This window comes from Apiospora marii (assembly GCF_038362585.1).
Source record: "Apiospora marii strain CBS 49790 chromosome Unknown utg000005l_segment0_segment0, whole genome shotgun sequence".
In the NCBI taxonomy this organism is placed as follows: domain Eukaryota; kingdom Fungi; phylum Ascomycota; class Sordariomycetes; order Amphisphaeriales; family Apiosporaceae; genus Apiospora; species Apiospora marii.
The window spans coordinates 1,077,247-1,095,982 of NW_027117377.1; the positions used below are offsets into that span (position 1 = coordinate 1,077,247).

Genomic DNA, 18,736 nt, shown 5'->3' on the forward strand with positions numbered 1-18,736 from the left:
AGCCATGAGACGGCACAAGAAACGAAACCGGGAGAGGACGCCAAAACGCTTCTAGAACTCCGGGATGCCAAGGAGCGATGGACGATCAACCCTCATCGCCTTCGCATGCAGATCAGATTGATCGACCGTCTGTGTACGCGATCCGGCAACCGGCATTGCTCCCCTCGCCCCGTCGTGGGCTTGGCTGTGAAGCACCGCCCGCCCGTCCGAGTCGCAGAAGCCGGGTCACGGGGTTCCATCGGGCGCGTGTATAGGCGAGTCGAAACTATCAAAAGTTTCGAGGCTGCGAGATTGGACGGTCCAGATTGGCCTGAACTACTGGCTGATACTGCGACTTACCAACACAGCCTAGCAAGGGAGGAAGCGCCCTATTTATATACGTCTCCTGTCACACTCCCCCCGAACGCGTGTACAACTGTACAGCCACGGGCGCGCCCTTTTTTTTAAAACCTTGCTGCACATCGTCATTCTACAGGAGCGACCACTAGCGATTGCGGGATTAGGGGGCCCACCCAATATCGCGATGGCATCAGCGTGGACCAACGCTCCACTGATGTGACAGGAGCCCTAAGGGGGCCCCTCATTCGAGACCCTTTCCACCCTTCCACCTTTCTCACCCATGGGTAGGCCGGATGCGGTTTGATGATGTTCTTCCTCCATTCTTCGCCCGGCTACCTGGTAGGCACATCAATGTCAAATCAAGCATGGACTTCCATACGCTCCCCTTTGGTGGTGCCTTCATCTATCGCGACTCGCTCATTACGTATGCTTCCCCCCAGGTCAGGCGCATTCGAATGGCCACATCATGGGCATCGTGGAATGCCACGTACTTTCTGATACAGCATTGGCAATTTCTTTAAGAGTTATAGATATCTATATGCCATTGGGTTTACTAGAAAGAAAGAAAGAAACAAAAGCCAAGCATCAGGGTCCTCTCTTACTTACCGTGCAACATTGACTTGTCGTGCAGCATATAATCTTATAAACACCTATCCATTGATACATATCCACCCTTTTATACCACAGCACAGCCGCCATGGCCGACCCGTGGATGATCGCCCTAACCTGCATCTTTTTCCTGGTCGCGATATCGTCCGTCAGCAGCGTGCTTCGCGACTGGTATTTCAACAAATACCTGCCGCGGCGAGCGGCCCGGCAGTACAACGAGCGGACGCTGGAATTTCAGAGGGAGATGCGGCAGCAGCAGCTGCAGGAACAGCAACATCAATGGCAGCGGCAGCAGGAGCTGGAGGAGCCGATACCGCTGCCGCCGGCCTTCTCGCGATGGGGCAAGGGCAGGGAGCGGACGTACGAATACGTATGAGAGATATAAAGATGGCACGTCTATTTATTTCATCGCATGGCCAGAGTCTATTTGGCTTATGAAAACCCTACGACCTCCGTCGACCTTGTGTCCGGGAGCCACGACCAAAGTCGAGCAGCGTTCGCCGACTGCGGCGGTCCGCATATTCACCTGCGCTTGACTGTATCATGGCATGCCACACAGCGTTCACAATGACCAGACGAAATCGATTCATATTGAGTTGATGGGCATTGAATGCTCCAGAGAACGTCTCGATGAGCTTCCCGGTCTGCGCTCTATATAAGAGGTTCTCCCTGCCCGGGCATACCCTCTCGCCAGTCCTCAATGCAAACAAACGGAACCTATCCGACTGCAATCCGACCCCACTGGCGACAAACTTGACCAGCAAGCAAACAAGCAAGCAAGCAAGAGGATGCATCTATCTGTCGGCACCTGGCACAGCGATCATCACATACTGCTGCGAACCCTGAACCAGGCCACAGAAGGAGCTTCCGCATCGGCCCGCCACCATGGACGCCGGCACCATCTCGATCGTCATGATATCCTGCCTCATCGTGGCTTTGGTCATTGCTTTCGCCCTGATATCTACCTACCTCTACTGGTACAAGCCGCGGCGGACGGCCCGACAACGACTCGCTCAGCGGCGAACGATGGATGCCGATAGGGAAAGGTGGGAGTCGCACCTCCAACAGCGGCAGCTGATCCGTCAACAGCTACAGCAACAGGAACTGGAACAACAACACCAGCGGCCACAGCGGCCACAGCAGCATCAGCCGCCGCCACAGAAGCAGCAACCCATAGGAGCACCACGGTAGCCACTTGTATGCGGTAGAGATTTTGTCATAGATCCATGAGGCTATACAGAGGGTTGCTGCTGTCTCTCACGCATACAAAGCTGGCCAGCAACACAGCCAGCACAGAACCGGTTCAGATACAGGATATCGACTTGGTTAAAACTGTACATAGCTGTCTTCTTTTAGATACATGAAACTATCTAACAGAGACTCCTGTCTCTCACATGAACTCGCCCCCATATCAATTCTACCGTGATATCAAAGCCTGCTTGTAAAAGGACGTCGCCGGCCACCATCGTGACAGTTCCCAGGCAGGCGTGAATGGCACCTCGCTTACCTGACCTCATGTGATTACTCATCATCTTCTTGTTTCCTACTACTGGCGCCAGCTATTGCTCGTAATTGGCGATACCTACATAGTAACTGCCCATAAAGGGGTGGTGACAGACGAGATATCCGAATCCGGATACCTAGATACATACTTTACACCGCCACTGTCTGTTCCCAACGGTGGCGGCTGGAATAGATCAGATTGATACGCTTTCACCTGCAGAGATAAGACCCGGATCTACAGTGCCTGCAGAAAAAGCACGACGATACAGAATCTGGCGCGGCGGCCGGTGAGACAATCTCAGCTGGCCGCAGCAGTGGCCTCAACAACGTCTTTCTGCATCTTCCCCCGCCTTCCCTCCCGCCCGCGACCGGCTCGGGGTCGTCCTTCCGGTCGATGACAGGCGAGAGATTCCCAACCACTCGGGGTTGAAGATGAGACAGTCGAAACCCACACCGCATGCCCGGGGAGGTGATGTCTCCTTCTATCGCTTCCTCTCGTCCACTGGTTTACCGCACACCGGTGATAGCATCATTTCATCTCGCTATACCTACTCTTCCTGTATATAGTCGAATCCACAAAAGCGTATGCACAATGCACATGCAGTCGCCGCTTCGTACATACATACATATACTCCCTGTCTTATCTTGAGCCCGATTGGAAAACTAATCCCCGACAAGACGACCAGACAGGTTGCGCGCCAATGAGCAGAGCTTGGGCATCTACGCAGCAGCGGCGGCAGTAGGAACGGGAAGAGCCACGCCGGAAAGCCATCCCCGTTTTCTGACTTACCAAGACGGCTTCCTTCCTACAACTCCCCCTCTCGCTCGGTCAGGGGCGGTCTAGAACCAGGAAACGCGCGCGCGCGCGCGCGGGTTACGACGTAGGTTAAACGTCAGCGAGCGAGTGATGGACCAGGGTCGGTTACCCGTCACTGGTCACTGGTCACTCACTGCACACAGTAAGGCCCGCACGCTTTACCTACCCCATGCCTATGTATGCCCATACCTATGCCCATGCCTGCCGCCCGTAGGTAAGGGTAGTAGTAGGTAATAGGTGACAAGGTGTCAGGGTGTGTTGCTTTTCTCCAGCGGCCGGTCTGCAGCGCGACGCTAGGGCCGGGTTTCGGGTCCCCCTCCGTCGTCCACCCCTATAGCGGAAACCCGAGAGTAATAGCACACAGCACACACAAAATGAGATTGGGAGATTTGCCCCAGACCCAGTAAGCAACCGAAAAGAGGGACCATCGTATGGTAATGTAGCAGGCGGTAGCAGCAATCGTCAGCAACGAGATAAGGATAAGCAGTCAGTCAGTCAATGGCCAAATGGTATGTAGTTAGCGATGATGGTTTCGGCCAGGCGTTTCTAGGCCCAGGGGCCATGGCCGCATCAATGCCATCGATGCGTTTCGGACCTTCACATCACACGTCGGCACTCCTGCTACTGGCTGGTATACGACGTGCGCATTGATTGATAGTAATCAGTTGAGAATCTCATCACCTGTTAGTGCGAGTAGCAGGGAGTTAGTAGCTGGGAGACACAAAACAAAAAAGACTGTGTAGGCATATGTGCTGGTGACGCTTGATAACTTCCCCAAAGACGTCTCTCTCGGTGCCGAGGGAAACAAGGAAAACATCAATCAATCCACTTATTACCAGATAGCCATAGGTTCGTAACGTGATATGGGACCGGAGGCGCGAACCCCCCCCCTCTCTTCCACATAAGGAAATAATGCCTGCTGGATACGTGTATCTCTGCGTGTAAGTGCTTGCTTTTCCTTGCATGCCACCACCGGGTTTTAGAGCCACCACACTTGAACGAGCGGGCGGCGGCTGGGCTGAAGCTGTCAGTCTAATTACATACCAGCTCTAAGGTGAGTAATAAGAGCGTGTGTAAGCCGCTAATCAAGCCCCCAGCTCCCCTTTTCTCCCTAGGGATGGGCCGGGGAAGACTCCGACCAGAGGAGTTAGTGGTCGTGATCGGGTTTCCGATTGGCCTCTATGAACAATCATGAAGATAAAGATGATAGATCGTGTTTTCCTCCATCCCTATGTGTTGTTTGCCCGCGCCCGCGCCCGCACCCTGCTTTAGATGGGAGGAGCCACCCATAGTAGTAGCTAGCAGCTGTCCGGGAGTCCGGACCATCACATCCATCAAAGTGATAAGGGCCGACCAGCCAGCCAGCCAGGCCCCCCTGATTGCCTCTTCATATTATCACCTCGCCGATATTATGTTCATTTGGGAGCATGCAGCGAAGAGGGGACTCGACCGTATTCACGATAGCCCGCGTATGGGCGTATGGGCCACGAGCCTGTGACGAGGGTTTCAAGAGGTTCCATGCTGCTGTTCCGTGCAGCTTTCTCCGCACTTAATAAGCCGAAGAGGCTGTGGGTACGTGTGTGTGCCACATCGCTGCACGTTGATGTGTTGCTGCTTCTTGTGGTTACGTGCTATTCGATGTGACGAGGCCGGGGTATGCAGCGAATCAGCGCCCGTCTGCCTCTGCAGGGATCCGACAACCCTGCCATGAGAAAGTGCCAATCGCCCTTGTATTGGGCTGCGACAATACCCCAAAGAGCACTTACTACTGGGGTGTTGACGGACGTAGTCGGAAAGCCACAGCATACCAAGCAGGAAGCTACTGTTCGTATTAGTGCGCCGGCGTCGGCTTGGAACTCGAACTCCTTTTTTTCGTGTCAGTCGGGTTTGGAGAAGGAGTATGCGAGTGGCTCGTCACAATCCCCATAAGCTTGGGGGCAAAAAAACGATAAGCGAATTAGAAAAGCAAAGTGTGTAAGTGAGCAGGCGGAGAAGGAAATGAATGCGACGACCCAGAAAGTAAGTGCCTTATCAGATCGTGACTAGATTTTCGAGGTGCAGCCAGCAGAGCAGTCCATGCAGGGACCCTTAGCACATACGAATGAATGCTGCTGCAATCAAAGAGAAAAGTCGTACATGCGCAATGGGCAATTTGGCAAAGAATGCGATCTTTCTCCGAGCTTGGCCAAATGAACCTCCCATCCATCCATGTATGTATGGAGGTATGCCAATTGATGACTTGAAGAGAAGAGAAGCCGATGGCAACGTTGCGCAACCATACGTGTCGTCCGTCGTTCGTCGCCGTCGGCGAGACCAAAGCGCGCGCGCAATCTCCATGCGACAACGCACATACATTACGTTCCTTACTGATACTATCGATTTCTGTACGCATCGTGTAGCCAGAAATCCACGATCCGGGTATCCCGGCAATTTGCGCCGGGAGGGAAAGAGCGAGAGAGATGATACACAATACCCACGTTCTCGTGCGTTCTATTGTCGGTAGTGTGTAACTCTAGATGGTCTGGCTCTCTGGCTTGTGCCATCGCGAAACCCACCAGGCAAACCAAACCATTGACCAAGGCGCCCCGGTGTATTGGAGGCCGGAGCGATGGAGTGGCATGAGACCTGGGTCCGATACCAACTCCGCCATCTGATGATCATGGAGATATGGGGTCACCAGGTTCGGAGTTACGGATTGCTTAGGTAGCTTACGGCGTATTGGATGTTGGGGTTTTACAGTAGGTAGCTGATCGACGTCGGCGGCGCGGGGTTGTCGCAGCCCCACGAAAACGATCGCCAACTCCAGAGTCATAAAGCGACCCTTTCGACACTGTACGTCTAGGTAGGCTTGTTGGTGGCGGCGCCCCCACGGCTTTGGCAAACGGGGGAGGGTTGGACAAGACCCCTAAATCACTTCGTGTGGTTGGCGGGCATGTGCATTTCATTGTTGGAGGGTGTCGTGAGCGGGAATGCATTGTAAAATTGCCCATTGTCCCCGATACCGCCAGTCTCACTCAGCAAGGCAGCCCCTTTCTGTTGTTCGGGAAATGTCGTGAGATCAGGAATCTGCGACGGAGCTGGTCGGGAGATGCGCGCCCATCCGTCCATCAATCGCATTGCGCCCTGCCTGAAAGTTCCCAGTGTTTGCCGCCCGCCAGTCCCAGAGATCAGCGCAAATCAGAAGTCAGAGAAGGCGAGCGAGGTCCCGCTGGAGACTGGTTCCTCGGCTGTTGATCTGATAGCCGGCGGGAAGGAATTCCTGACGTAGGTCGCCTAATCTTTCGACTCGACGAGTGAATGGTATCCATTGCTGCAATTGAGTTCTGGATACGGCGCCTGTCCTGGTAGGAGATGATGCATCGTTTGGGTTTGCCTCCCGTCATGTACGGTTATTCCGTCACTACAAGGCGGGCTCGCGCGAAATGAGACGGGCCAGCGATTCTGACATGTCGTTGTTCAGCTTTAGAGGGTTGTAGATTTGTCACATCTCGGAACTTCGCAAGGAGCGAGCCATGTTCCAGTTCAAAGTGAGGTCATAGGGCTGCTTTTTCTCTGCCGGGGATGTCATCACTGGGTTTCATGTTTGCTTTGCCTTGCCCTTGTTCTTGCTTCGGACTGATTGAGTTGCCATCATAGGGGGGCAAGGGCTGAGTCTGTTTGAGTAAACGACTGACTGGCCGGCGTAGGCGACACAGCCGGAGTCGATGAGCAAACACATTTCACGATGTCGTCTACGTGCATTGCTAGACGGGCAACGGGGACTCATGGCCAAAAAGACTGGACGTAAGAACGTAATCGGGCTGCTGCGCTCACCCGCAAACCAACCGCACGGACAGCCAGCCTGGGTTGGGTTGGCTCTGGCGGCCACGTTTTTCTTTCGGCCCCAGGTTTCGACCCACGCGCTGGGAGCGACCGAGAGCCTGGCTGGTGCACTGCCCTAGGGCCCGACGTCACTGCCAACTAAACCAACTGTTGGAAACGGGGCGTATTTTACGTGCGCACGTAAGCGTAAGATCAGAAGTCCGGGGCTGGCGATGGATGGGCTGGATGTTTGGGCGAACCTACTGTACCCAGGCAGCTTCGAGTCAACGGTTGGCCTCCGGATAGGAATGTCCGACTCGTTCAAACACGAAGCTGTATGTTGAAGATTGTCACCTGGCTTCTAACCTTGTCTCGCCTCTCCTCAGGTCGAGTCGAGGATTCCAACGTGGTTTCAGCAGACCATTGCGTCACTCCTGGCCAGAGTCAGGATGAACCCGTCAGCGAGTTTGGAAACACCGAAAAGTGCCTTCGGGCGACAGCAAGCGAAAAGCTCGTCAGTCTCGGTCTACTTCCTGGACTGGAATAGGGATACGAGTCAGGACACGTTTCTAGCTTCTTTCTAGCCTCTTTCTAGTCCCTCTTCTAGGCTCGGTCAGGTCCCTGTCAGACGGATAGGCGAATCTGGGTATTCGGGCAATATATGGAGTATCGCGGTGGGGCAAGGGTCCTCTTCCCCCTCCTGGACCTTCCTTTTACCACCGAATAGTGCTTGTGCAGGGTGGATTTGCTCGGGGGTTGACCGTTGGCAAAGACGATCTTTCTCTGCAGCAACCGCAGCTTCTACGCGCCTACTGCTACATCCCCGCGGTGATCAATTCCATTTGTCAAAAGTAGCAAGTCTAGGGAGGCGGTCAAGCCTATACCTGCCGCACCCACTGCACTGTAAAATGGGAATGTGGTATTTTTCCTCTTCGCCATGATAGGGTTGATAGGGTCGCTAAGAGGTCGACATGCTTCTAGAAGGTGTCCTATTGATTAACCGGTCGTTCTGCGGCATACTTGGCGACGCATCGTGCTGGACCGCCGACTCGGTAGTAGTGGCTGACCAGAATTAGTGAAAATACCCCAGCCCGTTGATTGTACAGTAGGCACGAGTGTCGAGTATGTACTACGAGTAGGTAGTAGCCGAGCAGCCCAGACCCTTTATTAGCCGATCCCGTATTAGGGAGGTAGATCCCTTTGGGCCCTTGATCTCCGTTGGCCTCGTCGGACAGAAAGGCGCCGTCAGATTACTACCACTGGACTATGGGTGCCCCGGATCCATTTCGCCGTCTTGGGAAGCTCCAGAACGAAAACACAAGGAGGGGCAAGACGGAGAAAACAGGAAGAGAGCGAGCGAGGCAGCAGCAATCTTATGAAGGGTTGCACGGAGCGACTTACGTTAGCCTCGCTAAATGTGCATCACCCTGCCCTATGGTCAGGAGCGGAGAGGATCCTGGCCAATCAGCAACGGCCAGGCGGATATTACGGATTATGGCGGCACATGCGATACGATACGGTACGGGCGGTGCAGAACCCGAATTATGACTCAGTCCTTTAGGTCTCGTTGCATATAAGACGTATCTCAGATAGAAATTGGTTGGACCTCGGTGTCGTCGGGGTGGACGGAGGCAAGTCTCGTTAAAGCTGAGGGCTGACCGGGACCACGGACGGCTCGTCCAACAAGAAGTTGGGCAAAAGGAAAGAAACAGGAAATGCAAGCAAAAAAAAGGTGAGGGTCGGTCGCAAAGATGGATCCGGCTGGCCAACGAACGCCCAGCGCATGCGCCGTTTGTCGCAAAAGCGGTTGTTGGGAGGGACCAAAGCGGTCTAACAAGTTAGTCGGCGTGGTCGCATGTATTGGCTGGCCGGCCTCTGTTATTAGCTGTGTGTGCGTTGTTGCGTACGTACGTGTGTGCTGGTGTGCGTCGTTGATTCAGGATTTCTCCAATGTTGCGGTCAAACCAACAACGGAAACGAGTTCGGAGACTCGCCGCCGCAGCCAACGACAGGCAGCAAGTATGTAGTGGTGGTAGAGAGGTATTATTAAACCATTGATATTTGAGTTCTACGACTACGACTCTGCTTTTCGCATCCGTGTGTGTCAGCTTCCGGGGTACTGGCATGTCTGACGTCGTTATGCGAAGGGGTAATCAAATGCGAACGGCACTCTAAATCCAAATTTGTGGCTTTCCTGGGGTTTGCTTATTTGGGCTTGGGAATGAATGGGGGGGATGGGGATGGGGGTAAGCAAGCAGCACACTCGTTGATTGAATTCAAGGGGCCGGCGGTCAAACGAAAAAAGCAAACCGTCTATTTTTACACATCAGAATACGACAAGAGGATTGTTCGTTTGTCCAGCTTCCGTTTTCTGACAGCCCCCATTTCCGAATTAAATTGACTGACTCGAGGGGTGTAAGGCAGGTCCCTTCCACAGGCCTCGCCAGGGAGGATGAGCATGGCCAAAGCAGACAGTCCCATTATGACGAGGAAACGCAGGAAGAATTGAATTGCACACGGCTCGCCAGTAAGTAACCGAGCCGTAACCGCAAATGGCGCCGTCGTCGGCTGTACCTCTCACATGCAGTAAAGTGTGTGCTGGTGTTAGTTGAGACCTTTTAGTCGGGGTTTTTTCCGTAGAGGAGAGCGCGGTAGAATGGAACCGCGGGCTGATGGAGTCGCTGGCGCTGGCGCTGGGGAGAGGAGTCGGGAGAAGGCCCGAGGGTTGGCCACAAAAGAAGCAACGGGGTGGGAAAAGAACAACCGAACGACTCAGAGGCGCTGTGTGATTGGCTCGGAATGGCTGACTCTTTGCAACCGTGGTGTCGGTGAGATCTGACTACGCCTGCAATGATCAATCCGACTGTTAGGATTCCCAGTTGAGTGTGTGTGTGTTCCAAGTTAGCCCCATGCCACACCACCACGCCTGTGGAGGGGGGGGGGGTCGAGGTACATGCTCCGAGGAGGCCCCAATAGCTGTGCCCCGCCAGCCCGCGGCGAGGCGGTCTGTTCCCGAGCAGTCTTGGGAGTACAGATTATCCCATACTGACTTGCATTACCTTGTGCTTACCGCTACTCCCTAGGCTGATGCCGCATGCAATGTACTCTTTTTTGGACGAGACGGGCTTTTTGCGCCTGCGTGGGGGAGCCCAAAATCGTGAGTCGGGGAGGCGTAGCGTAGATGATTCATGCCTGCCTGCCTCCTGCCTGGGGCGGCCCTGGCCAGAAAGTACCTTGATACCGGCCTCCCTTTCGGTCCCTTTTTTTCGGTCTTATATAATTCTTGATCGTGCCTCAGCACCGGACAGGCCACCCTTGGAATTCCCCGTTCCTGTTGCTGTTATTTCTATAACTCGATACCCGACCGTTTATTCTCCCACAAACAGGTTTCTTCTTTTCAAAGACCCCATCGCCGATTGTTTTATATCGCCCAAGCGACTGATCCCAAACTTGAAGCAACTTTGGTCACATTGGTTGCAGCGTCCCTTATACCACGAGATCCGCCCACCACCCACCCGCCCGCATCCACACCACTTACATACAACGGACAACACCTACGTACGTCACTTACACACACGCCTTACACGTGAAGTGTCGACATCGCGTATATCAACCACAACGCGTCCGCTCCGAGAAGAAGAACGGACCTTGTCGCATCCTACTCAACAACGATAATACTACTCATCGCATTTCATCAACTACAACAACTACTACGAAAATGTGGAACTCCTTTGGTTCGTCCGGCTCCATGAGCCCTTATACGCAACCTCTCGACATCCCATACTCCAGCGCATCGTCGCGATCCTCCGCCTACCAGCCCAACTGCGCCTTCCCCTCGTGGCCGCAGGGTCCCTCGCTGGGTTCCAGCAGCAGCAGCCGTCCTCACTACGAGAGGGCGACGTCCTACTTGTCGGACGACGACCTCTTCTGGCAGGACTCGGAGAACGACGACGCCCACAGCGTCTCCAGCGCCGAGAGCCACGGCAGCTGCTATGCCACGCAGCAGCCGACCGAGGAGGAACTGCAAGAGCAGCGCCTCGAGGAGCAGCGGAAGCGCGCCCAGATGCAGCGCGACGCCCTGCGCTTCGTCAAGCTCGAGAAGGAGCGCCGCCGCCTCGCCGCGCAACAGCAGCCCAAGCCGCGCCGCAGCAGCAGCCATACCAGCAACCCTTCCAAGAAGTCCAGCAACATGGCCTCCATCCGCGAGGCCGCCGAGTGAGAAGCCATCGATAGGCTCCTCCTCCTATCTTTTCCTTTGGTCACGACATATCACGAATGGTGAGTCCCCACTTATACACTCTCAAGTTGCCACGCGCATACGACTAACACTTGGCTTCAGAACATTTTTACGAGCACCTTATGATACCCATCTATGATACCCAGCGATACCCCTTTTGAAATTTCACATCAACGTACATACATACACGCATACTTGCTGCCCACGCAGCCGTACAGCATCGGGCGGGAGGTAGACAGCGCGCCGGCAAAACCCGGGTTTTCCCGGGTTTCTCTTTTGCCATACACTTAGAGAGATGAAACCATGGTGGCTTTGCCACCACTGGACCATCAACTTTTACCACTACTATTACTCTTCTTTTCGAAAGGGGCGACGTACCACTAGATGGCGCGCGCCAGCATACACTTTGCTTTTTCCCCAAGTCTGTTTTTTGAGGGTTTCGGATGACTCCGGGGTTTATGGTTTGGCAGGCGGTGGTTAGATGCGGAGGAGGAGAGAAAGCGTTTGAGTCACAATACGGAGGGAACCTGTCTCAGCCACGGATCGTGTGTTGCGAGATGGAGGCGCCGCCGCCGCCGCCAGCCAATCACAACCGCCACAACCTTCCTCGGTGTTCAATTTTAGGTTGTGACTGATCGGCGATGCTACTGGTTGGTGATGGAGCAAAACATCAATCAAACCCAGCATCGCGAGTGGTGGTGGCAAGAGAACGCGAGAAGGAGGCTTTCGGTCAACCAAACCTAGCTTTGTGTGCATCACTCTTTGTAATAGCTTTACTCTTACAATTCTATTCGCTTCAACATCACCCAACAAGAGAGTTTTTCCCGTGCTCGCTAAAGATTTGTGTGTGTGCGCGTGGTTGTGTGTAGGCAGACATGGGAAAGTTGGTGCCAGTACGCGTCATTATTCGTTCGACGAATAGCTGCGCGAGGAGACGGACCGCCGTTTTTATTGGATGCGACACCACCACACACGCTTTCCAAGTAAGTAAATGTGCTTGTGTGCTTGTGTGCTTGCGTCCCGGAGAGACGGGCGAGAGGAGGTTGTCACCACCGGCACTAAATGGGCTCGGTACCTGACATATACTAGCTGTATGTCAATTTGTGTGTGCGTGCCCGTATAGGTGAGTGTGTCTGGAATTTATGTTTGAGAATATGTATGTATGTTGGTATAGGTGTGTGTGTGTGTGTGTGTCTGCCTGTTTAATGAAAGCACCATCTTTCGACCAGATACCACGTTTACCTGGTCCCCTCCTTCCACCCCAAATGCCACACGCCGCCGTAGCATTCCGCGGACCCAATCCTTTAGCCAACTGGATGTATGTCGGACCCCCAAGTACGGCAATGATCCAACGTGTTGTTACTTCCAATAAGGGCCCGTCGGGCCATTGCGGTTTCATTCTAATCTTGAACTGACTGGCACTTTCCTATACAAGGAACTCGCTCGCAAAGTCCGAATTCATCCGGGACAAGAATTTGTTTGCCTGCCTGTTGGTCTTCTTTTTTGTGGTTGCTTGCCGCTGTTATTAAATGATGGTGGTCATTGGGGGAGTGATGTGTTATATAGCTTCCAAGTTCCGATATATATCAATCACATTGACAGGGGTGTAGGAGGGGGTTGTCTACGGCCGTGATGTGATGTGAAGTGATCCTTTTTCTCACTTATACCCGATATTTTGGGTTTTCTTCTCCCTGAAAGCGAACTCGGAGTTAGCTGGATCTCATCACCGACAGGGGGATGGTTTGCGCGCGAGATCTGGACGTGGGTGTGAGTGTGAGTGGCGTGAGCTTGGGTGGTGTGTAGCAGCAGGCAATCAGGCAAGGGGGCTTGCTGCTGCTGCTGTGATGGCAGAACCTAAACTTTCATCACACCTCCCCTCCCCCTCGCAACCCTATTCGGGAAGTAGGTGTGGAGTTACGGTTGAACGATCGGCTGTCCTGATTGGGAATTGGAGGGAGACTTGGCGATGGCTTCGTTCCTTTTTGGGCAATTCGTGATTGGATGTGGCACAGTGTGTGGTCGAGAATGTGATAGAGTTGATTGAGACCTCCACACTTTGAATTCTTGACAGCTGTCCATCAATGCAAAGCTGTACCTTCCTTTATGGACTGACCGAAGTGAGCAGCATTCTGTTTGCAACGTACACCGACAGCATGCATGCATATGTAGATGGTGGACGGGGAAGTGTTGGCTGTTGGAAAGGGAAGCACGTCGGCTGTCGTTTAAACCACCAGTCACAATGCCCATCCTGCGAATGCTGCATTCTCTGTCGTCCGGTCTGTTGGTTCGGCCAGCGCGTCAATCTTGTTATCCCCTCCACGCCAAGATGGTTGTTCGTTCCCTGGACCCGCGTTGGGCACGCACTGCCAACTGGGGGCGGCGGCAGCCTTCTCATGTATAACAGAGAAGACTAATCTCGGCTGCTTCGGCTGCTTCAGCACACGGATCAAGATCGCGACGGAAATGGCTCGGGGGCAGCCGTGATAGCAATCTAACCAACCCACCTTGGTTGCTCGGGGCTTGCCAGCCAGCCCGCCCGCCCGCCATTCGCCTCCTCCCGAGTCTCGGTGAAGATCGAAGGGATGAATGCGGGATGCGTGGTCGAGCAAACAAACGTCTCAAGTAGCCTGGCCGGTCCCAAGTTGGCAACTGGCTTTCGTTCTCATCACACGCTAACACTTCTTTTGGGACCAGGAAGTCGCCAAACAAGATGAAAGCAGGCAGGCTCTCCTTCGAATCTGACCAGCTCGGCTTCCGCGTATTGCGCGGTAGGCGGATAAGAAGTAAGAAAGCGCAGCCAGGAAGCTGAACAGGTCACATATCTACTTTTAGACGCAGGAGGCTGGGCCCGCTGTGCGTAACCGTTCACAAGGACTTAGATTCGGTACCTCGGTTCCGTTGAAGATCGGAAATGACCATGTATGTCATTATTAACAATAGGGACGTATTTACAGCCGGCGGCCGGGCAACCTGGCTTGCCAAATATAGGCGCTCGTCTAATAACTCAGCCTGCTTCCGCTAGGTGCATGCGTGCGTGCTGTATAGTCCTACATTGCAACTGCGTCATCATCGCCTGTGGGTGGGCAATGGGGGGGTGTCAGGTGGTATGCAAGTATGCCGTAATTTTACCCGCGCGGCGAAGCGCGGCTGTGTGCGTCAACGGCTCGACGTATGGGCTGCTCCTCCTTCTGGGGGCAGCAGACCCAGGTCTCTGGATCATACACACACACACACACGCGCACACACCACACGCTCGCTTCCTCATCTGCAGCTTGAACTCGGCTGCAGCCCAGCGTACCATCGAACCAACAAAGTCTGGAGAGGGAAACCCACCTGATCCTGATCCAAGCAGGCTGAACGGGGCACTGTTGGTTTTGAGTATAGTAGCGGCGCCTTGGGGGCCATTATTTCATATCTCTCTCGAGCCCCGAAGGTCAGGGGCCAAGCACGAGGCCTGTTTGCTTCCCGCCTTTGCCCTCATTGGCCGGACGAAAGGACAAGGCCTTTGTCAGCGGGTGCCGATGTGGTTGTCCTACCGCACTGGCGATCTCCCGGTCCAGCCCATTCATGATAGCGGTGTACACATTTGTTTCCTTGCCAGAAATTCCTTGCCGCTGCTCGGTCTGCGCTAGCTTCAAGGTGGAGGAGGAACGACCGGGGTTCGGTCGGATCATGCCATGCAGCATTTTAGCGTACTACCCTCGGCATGGAGCTCGTCTTCAGCACACTCGCTCGCAGTAATGATCGTCCATGTCAGGGATTCGGCCGTTCTGCACAGCGAAATTCGGGGCCCAAGTGGAAGCAAGACATTATCCGTATCCGTAACGTGACTTTTAAGGTGCACGCCCCTCAGCAGCCCGGTAGGCAGGCCAAAATACGAGGATATTCTGGGCAGGACAACATGAATACCAATGCAAGGGGTGCTGGCCCTTGATTGGTGATGATGGATGATGGATGGATCCCGATGCAGCCCGTGGCGGCTGCTTACCTAGACTGATATGCAGATGAGCGCGGCAAGAACCCCCCATGGCCAGAGTACCACACGTACGTACAGTACTGATGCAAATTGAGTTGGGCCGCGGGGTAATTGACCCCGATCCAGCCCCGAATGTGATGAGGAGGCTTGATGGCATTGGATCTGGAGCGTTGGAGCCTTTTTGCATCTCCAGCCATCGAGAGACACACGGGTCCGCTTTTCGGGTCCGAACTTCATATCTGTGAGAATCGAGCTCAAGAAGTCGTTGGAACATACATTCTGACCGCCTGGCGCCAGTGAGACACCGGAATTATATCCGCTGGCCGCTCCTAGTGGTTGTGTAATAGATGAGTCAGTTTTCCTAGAGTCGGGACTATAGCGTGTTCTCTTCCTGCTCTTGTGTCCGACCCAAATAGTGATAATATCCCATGGAAGGGCCTGCGACTAGTGTGGCCTCTCTGGATGGCCGGATCAGGCGCCGTCACAGCTGAGGGCGGAGATGCATATCAAATAGACCGTTGCGTGCCCCTCCCAGAGAACCAGGTTATAGATGTGATCCTCCTGGAGGATCCAAAGCAGAGTAGAGGGGGGAACTGTCGATCAAGGGATCCGGTCGGCTTCCGGCATGCGGAGCTAAGCTTCCCGTCTTTCCCAGCCATCTCCGGTATATATGCCTACCTGGGTACAGATCCGAGCGCGCAGGGCTTTGTCCTGCAGTCCGCTTGACGCAAGTAATTCATCACGACTTCCCCCCAATTCAGTCGACTTGCAGGCGGGACAGGGTGAGACCTCTGTTACTATGCCACGCCTCTGGTCGTGCACGCAATGCCGTGCTCACCAAGTAGAGCACCGTTGCAATCGTGGCAATATACGTCGGCAGCCATTTGCCAAGTGATACTCACAATCAAGAGTCGCATGGTTGCAAGCCACGATGTTGCTTTGGCGGGGTAGGCAGTGAAGCAAATAAAAAATCCTGGGTGGGAACCCTGGCTCTCCGGACGAACCCTTGGGCGACCATGCATCACACATTTCCATCCTTCAAGTTGGGGGTTTCATCTTCTAGACCGGCTGAGCAAGTATAGACGTTGGCGAAGTAGGGCCGAGAGTGCAGATGCAGTCAATTGCAGTTGCAGTTGCAGTTGCAGCTGCGGTTGCTTATTTAGCTGTGCACAGGCACAGGCACACAGGCACACACGGTCTGTATGTGGGAATGTGCAGTGTGCAGTGCAAGAAAGAACTACCAAATCCATCCAGAACAGGCCCACTACATATGTCGATAATAGATTAATTGGTGATCTGGCTCGTGCACGACGGTAGCGGTAGCGGATTATGTGATATCCTTATTTTTCTTACCACCACCTGTCCACAATTGCCAAGCCACGCCGCGTGCATGATATGAGAAGGAACGAAAAGGACATTGAAGGAGGGAGAGCTTCTCCTCTTCTAAAGAGGCAGCTAATAAGTAAGCTTATGCTGTTTGTCGAATGGAGCAAGCAGAAAGAAGGAAGGAACAGCGAGCGAGAGTGAAAAAAACGAGAGTGAAAATCAAACCCCTGTCAACCGGTCAGCCAGTGAGGGCGCTGGTCACGCATCTTTAACCGCCAGGTCAGGCCTTAGCAGCTCTATTATATCCAATCATCGCTGTCCGCCCCAAGGCACCCCTGCAGGCCCGCCAGCCAATCCGCGCTCTTAGCCGCCCTCTCACGGCACCTCGGCGCTACTGCGAGGAACGACGTGCAGCAACAATTACCATTTCTACCAATCTTTTCACAGCACCGCACTGGCAAACCCGCCATCTCTGCCCAACCAGACCGTTTTCCCCAGCAGCCATGACTGAACAATGGCGAAACGGCCCATTGAATCAGTTGAGCAGTGCAGTCTGATACAATAGCTAATCATTTCCCAGCACAGTGAACTCAGTAAACCCAGCAAACCCAGCGAAGCGGAGGGGGATCAACGAACCCATCTCCATCTTGGCCATTCATGCCCCGACGCTCACCTTTAGCGAGCCCTCTTGGGAGTCACCTGCCCCGGCCGAGACAAGCCAGCTTCAGCCATACAATGCCTCTGTTCGCCCTCTTTCGGAAATGATGTCGTGCAAAATGATCCCGGTGATAACGCCTGAGCTCCAGTCACTCCAGTCACCGCTAGCTGGCGAGATTGTCACGAGTACCCGAGCGGGCCAGCAGCTGTTACTCGAGGGACGGTGAATGAATTGCGAAACTAATCCCGGAGGATATCAGCGGAGCTTCTTTGCGTGTAGTGCTGCGTCCTTTTCTTTGTGTGAAGATCTATCTGTACGATTCATTCATAGCAGCAAGGTGGGTAGTAACATCGTGCTGTGGGAGGATGGATGCTCACCTTCGATCGTTGCTTCGCCTCCGCCTGCCTGCCTGCCTGCCGGTCTATCTGTCCACATCGCCTCTCTCTCTCTCTCTCCATCGCTATACTTCGGGTTGGATAGAGATGGTGAAGGGATTCTTGTCTTGCCATGCCAACTCAGACTGCATAAAGTGACAAGCAGCAGCAAGCAGGTTGCTTTATCAAGGTACACATGAGCCACAATGCACACAGAGGCTTGAGGCTAATTATATCCCCAAGACTGGATCCTCTGCTGGATCCTCCCCCCCTCTGGCCAAACCCATGTCTTTGGGCTGCTGCAGCGCAGCCAGTCACCATCGATCTCCAGGCTCAAAGCCAATTCGGCCACCTCGCTACCCTGACCTCCCCCCTGTCGACCCGGCATGCAATGGCTGATCAGACCCCTGCCCCATGCTTGCCCATGCAGACATTGGCTTAGCCGGACCGTATCCGCTCTAGATTTGGCCTTGCTGGTATATGCAACTCGAACCATTGACAGCTCGAAGACTGCTAGACTCCTCTCCTCTAGGCGCTGGCCTTCCTCGACGGCGATAGAGGACTTTATTGCTCTCTCACACCCCCGGATTCGAAACTTGTTCATCGGTCCCTTTCTTTGCTCCTTGCCTCCCGTCCATGCTCACGCTGTGTTCTCTTGCATTAAACCGGCCTCCAACCCACGAGCCTTTCATGCAAGACAAGCGCCGGCACACCACTTTGAATCAACTATAGTACTACCACCACTAATGCACACCCATCCCACGAGGCGATAACCGATTACCCATACCCATGTGCGACATAACCTAATCCTCCCCCCAAGACAGGTGTCTGTTTCTTCTTTCCGTTGTTCTAATCCTCCTACTAGCAACCCAAGCGAAAGACATACTTTGTCTTCTACCGACGCCGGATTCCGAGGCCGCACGTTGCCGTGCTACTTGATACGCACCTGCGATCCACCGGTTATTTTCTTCTCGTCGCCTGCTTGCACACACACACACACCTGACTCCATATAGTCGGTACACCGACCGACCTCGAGGAGGGACTTTGTTCCCGGGAACGGGCAGTTGGGTGTAGCGTGTGATGTTCGCATCCCGT

The 18,736-nt window shown here is 54.0% G+C and overlaps 4 protein-coding genes across 4 annotated transcripts; 3 read left to right on the forward strand and 1 right to left on the reverse strand.

Annotated features, from left to right (window-relative positions):
* Positions 1–1,036: 1,036 nt before the first annotated feature.
* Positions 1,037–1,324, forward strand: PG985_008226 (uncharacterized protein; the record flags this gene model as incomplete). The annotated part of the gene is made up of 1 exon (XM_066827994.1): positions 1,037–1,324. One exon carries the CDS (start codon positions 1,037–1,039, stop codon positions 1,322–1,324), a length of 288 nt encoding a protein of 95 aa, XP_066682906.1.
* Positions 1,325–1,833: 509 nt separating this feature from the next.
* Positions 1,834–2,139, forward strand: PG985_008227 (uncharacterized protein; the record flags this gene model as incomplete). The annotated part of the gene is made up of 1 exon (XM_066827995.1): positions 1,834–2,139. The coding sequence occupies one exon, from the start codon at positions 1,834–1,836 to the stop codon at positions 2,137–2,139; it is 306 nt and encodes a 101-aa protein (XP_066682907.1).
* Positions 2,140–10,787: 8,648 nt separating this feature from the next.
* PG985_008228 (uncharacterized protein) lies at positions 10,788–11,288 on the forward strand (the record flags this gene model as incomplete). The annotated part of the gene is made up of 1 exon (XM_066827996.1): positions 10,788–11,288. The coding sequence occupies one exon, from the start codon at positions 10,788–10,790 to the stop codon at positions 11,286–11,288; it is 501 nt and encodes a 166-aa protein (XP_066682908.1).
* Positions 11,289–14,740: 3,452 nt separating this feature from the next.
* On the reverse strand, positions 14,741–14,992 carry PG985_008229 (uncharacterized protein; the record flags this gene model as incomplete). The annotated part of the gene is made up of 1 exon (XM_066827997.1): positions 14,741–14,992. One exon carries the CDS (start codon positions 14,990–14,992, stop codon positions 14,741–14,743), a length of 252 nt encoding a protein of 83 aa, XP_066682909.1.
* Between the last annotated feature and the right edge of the window lie 3,744 nt (positions 14,993–18,736).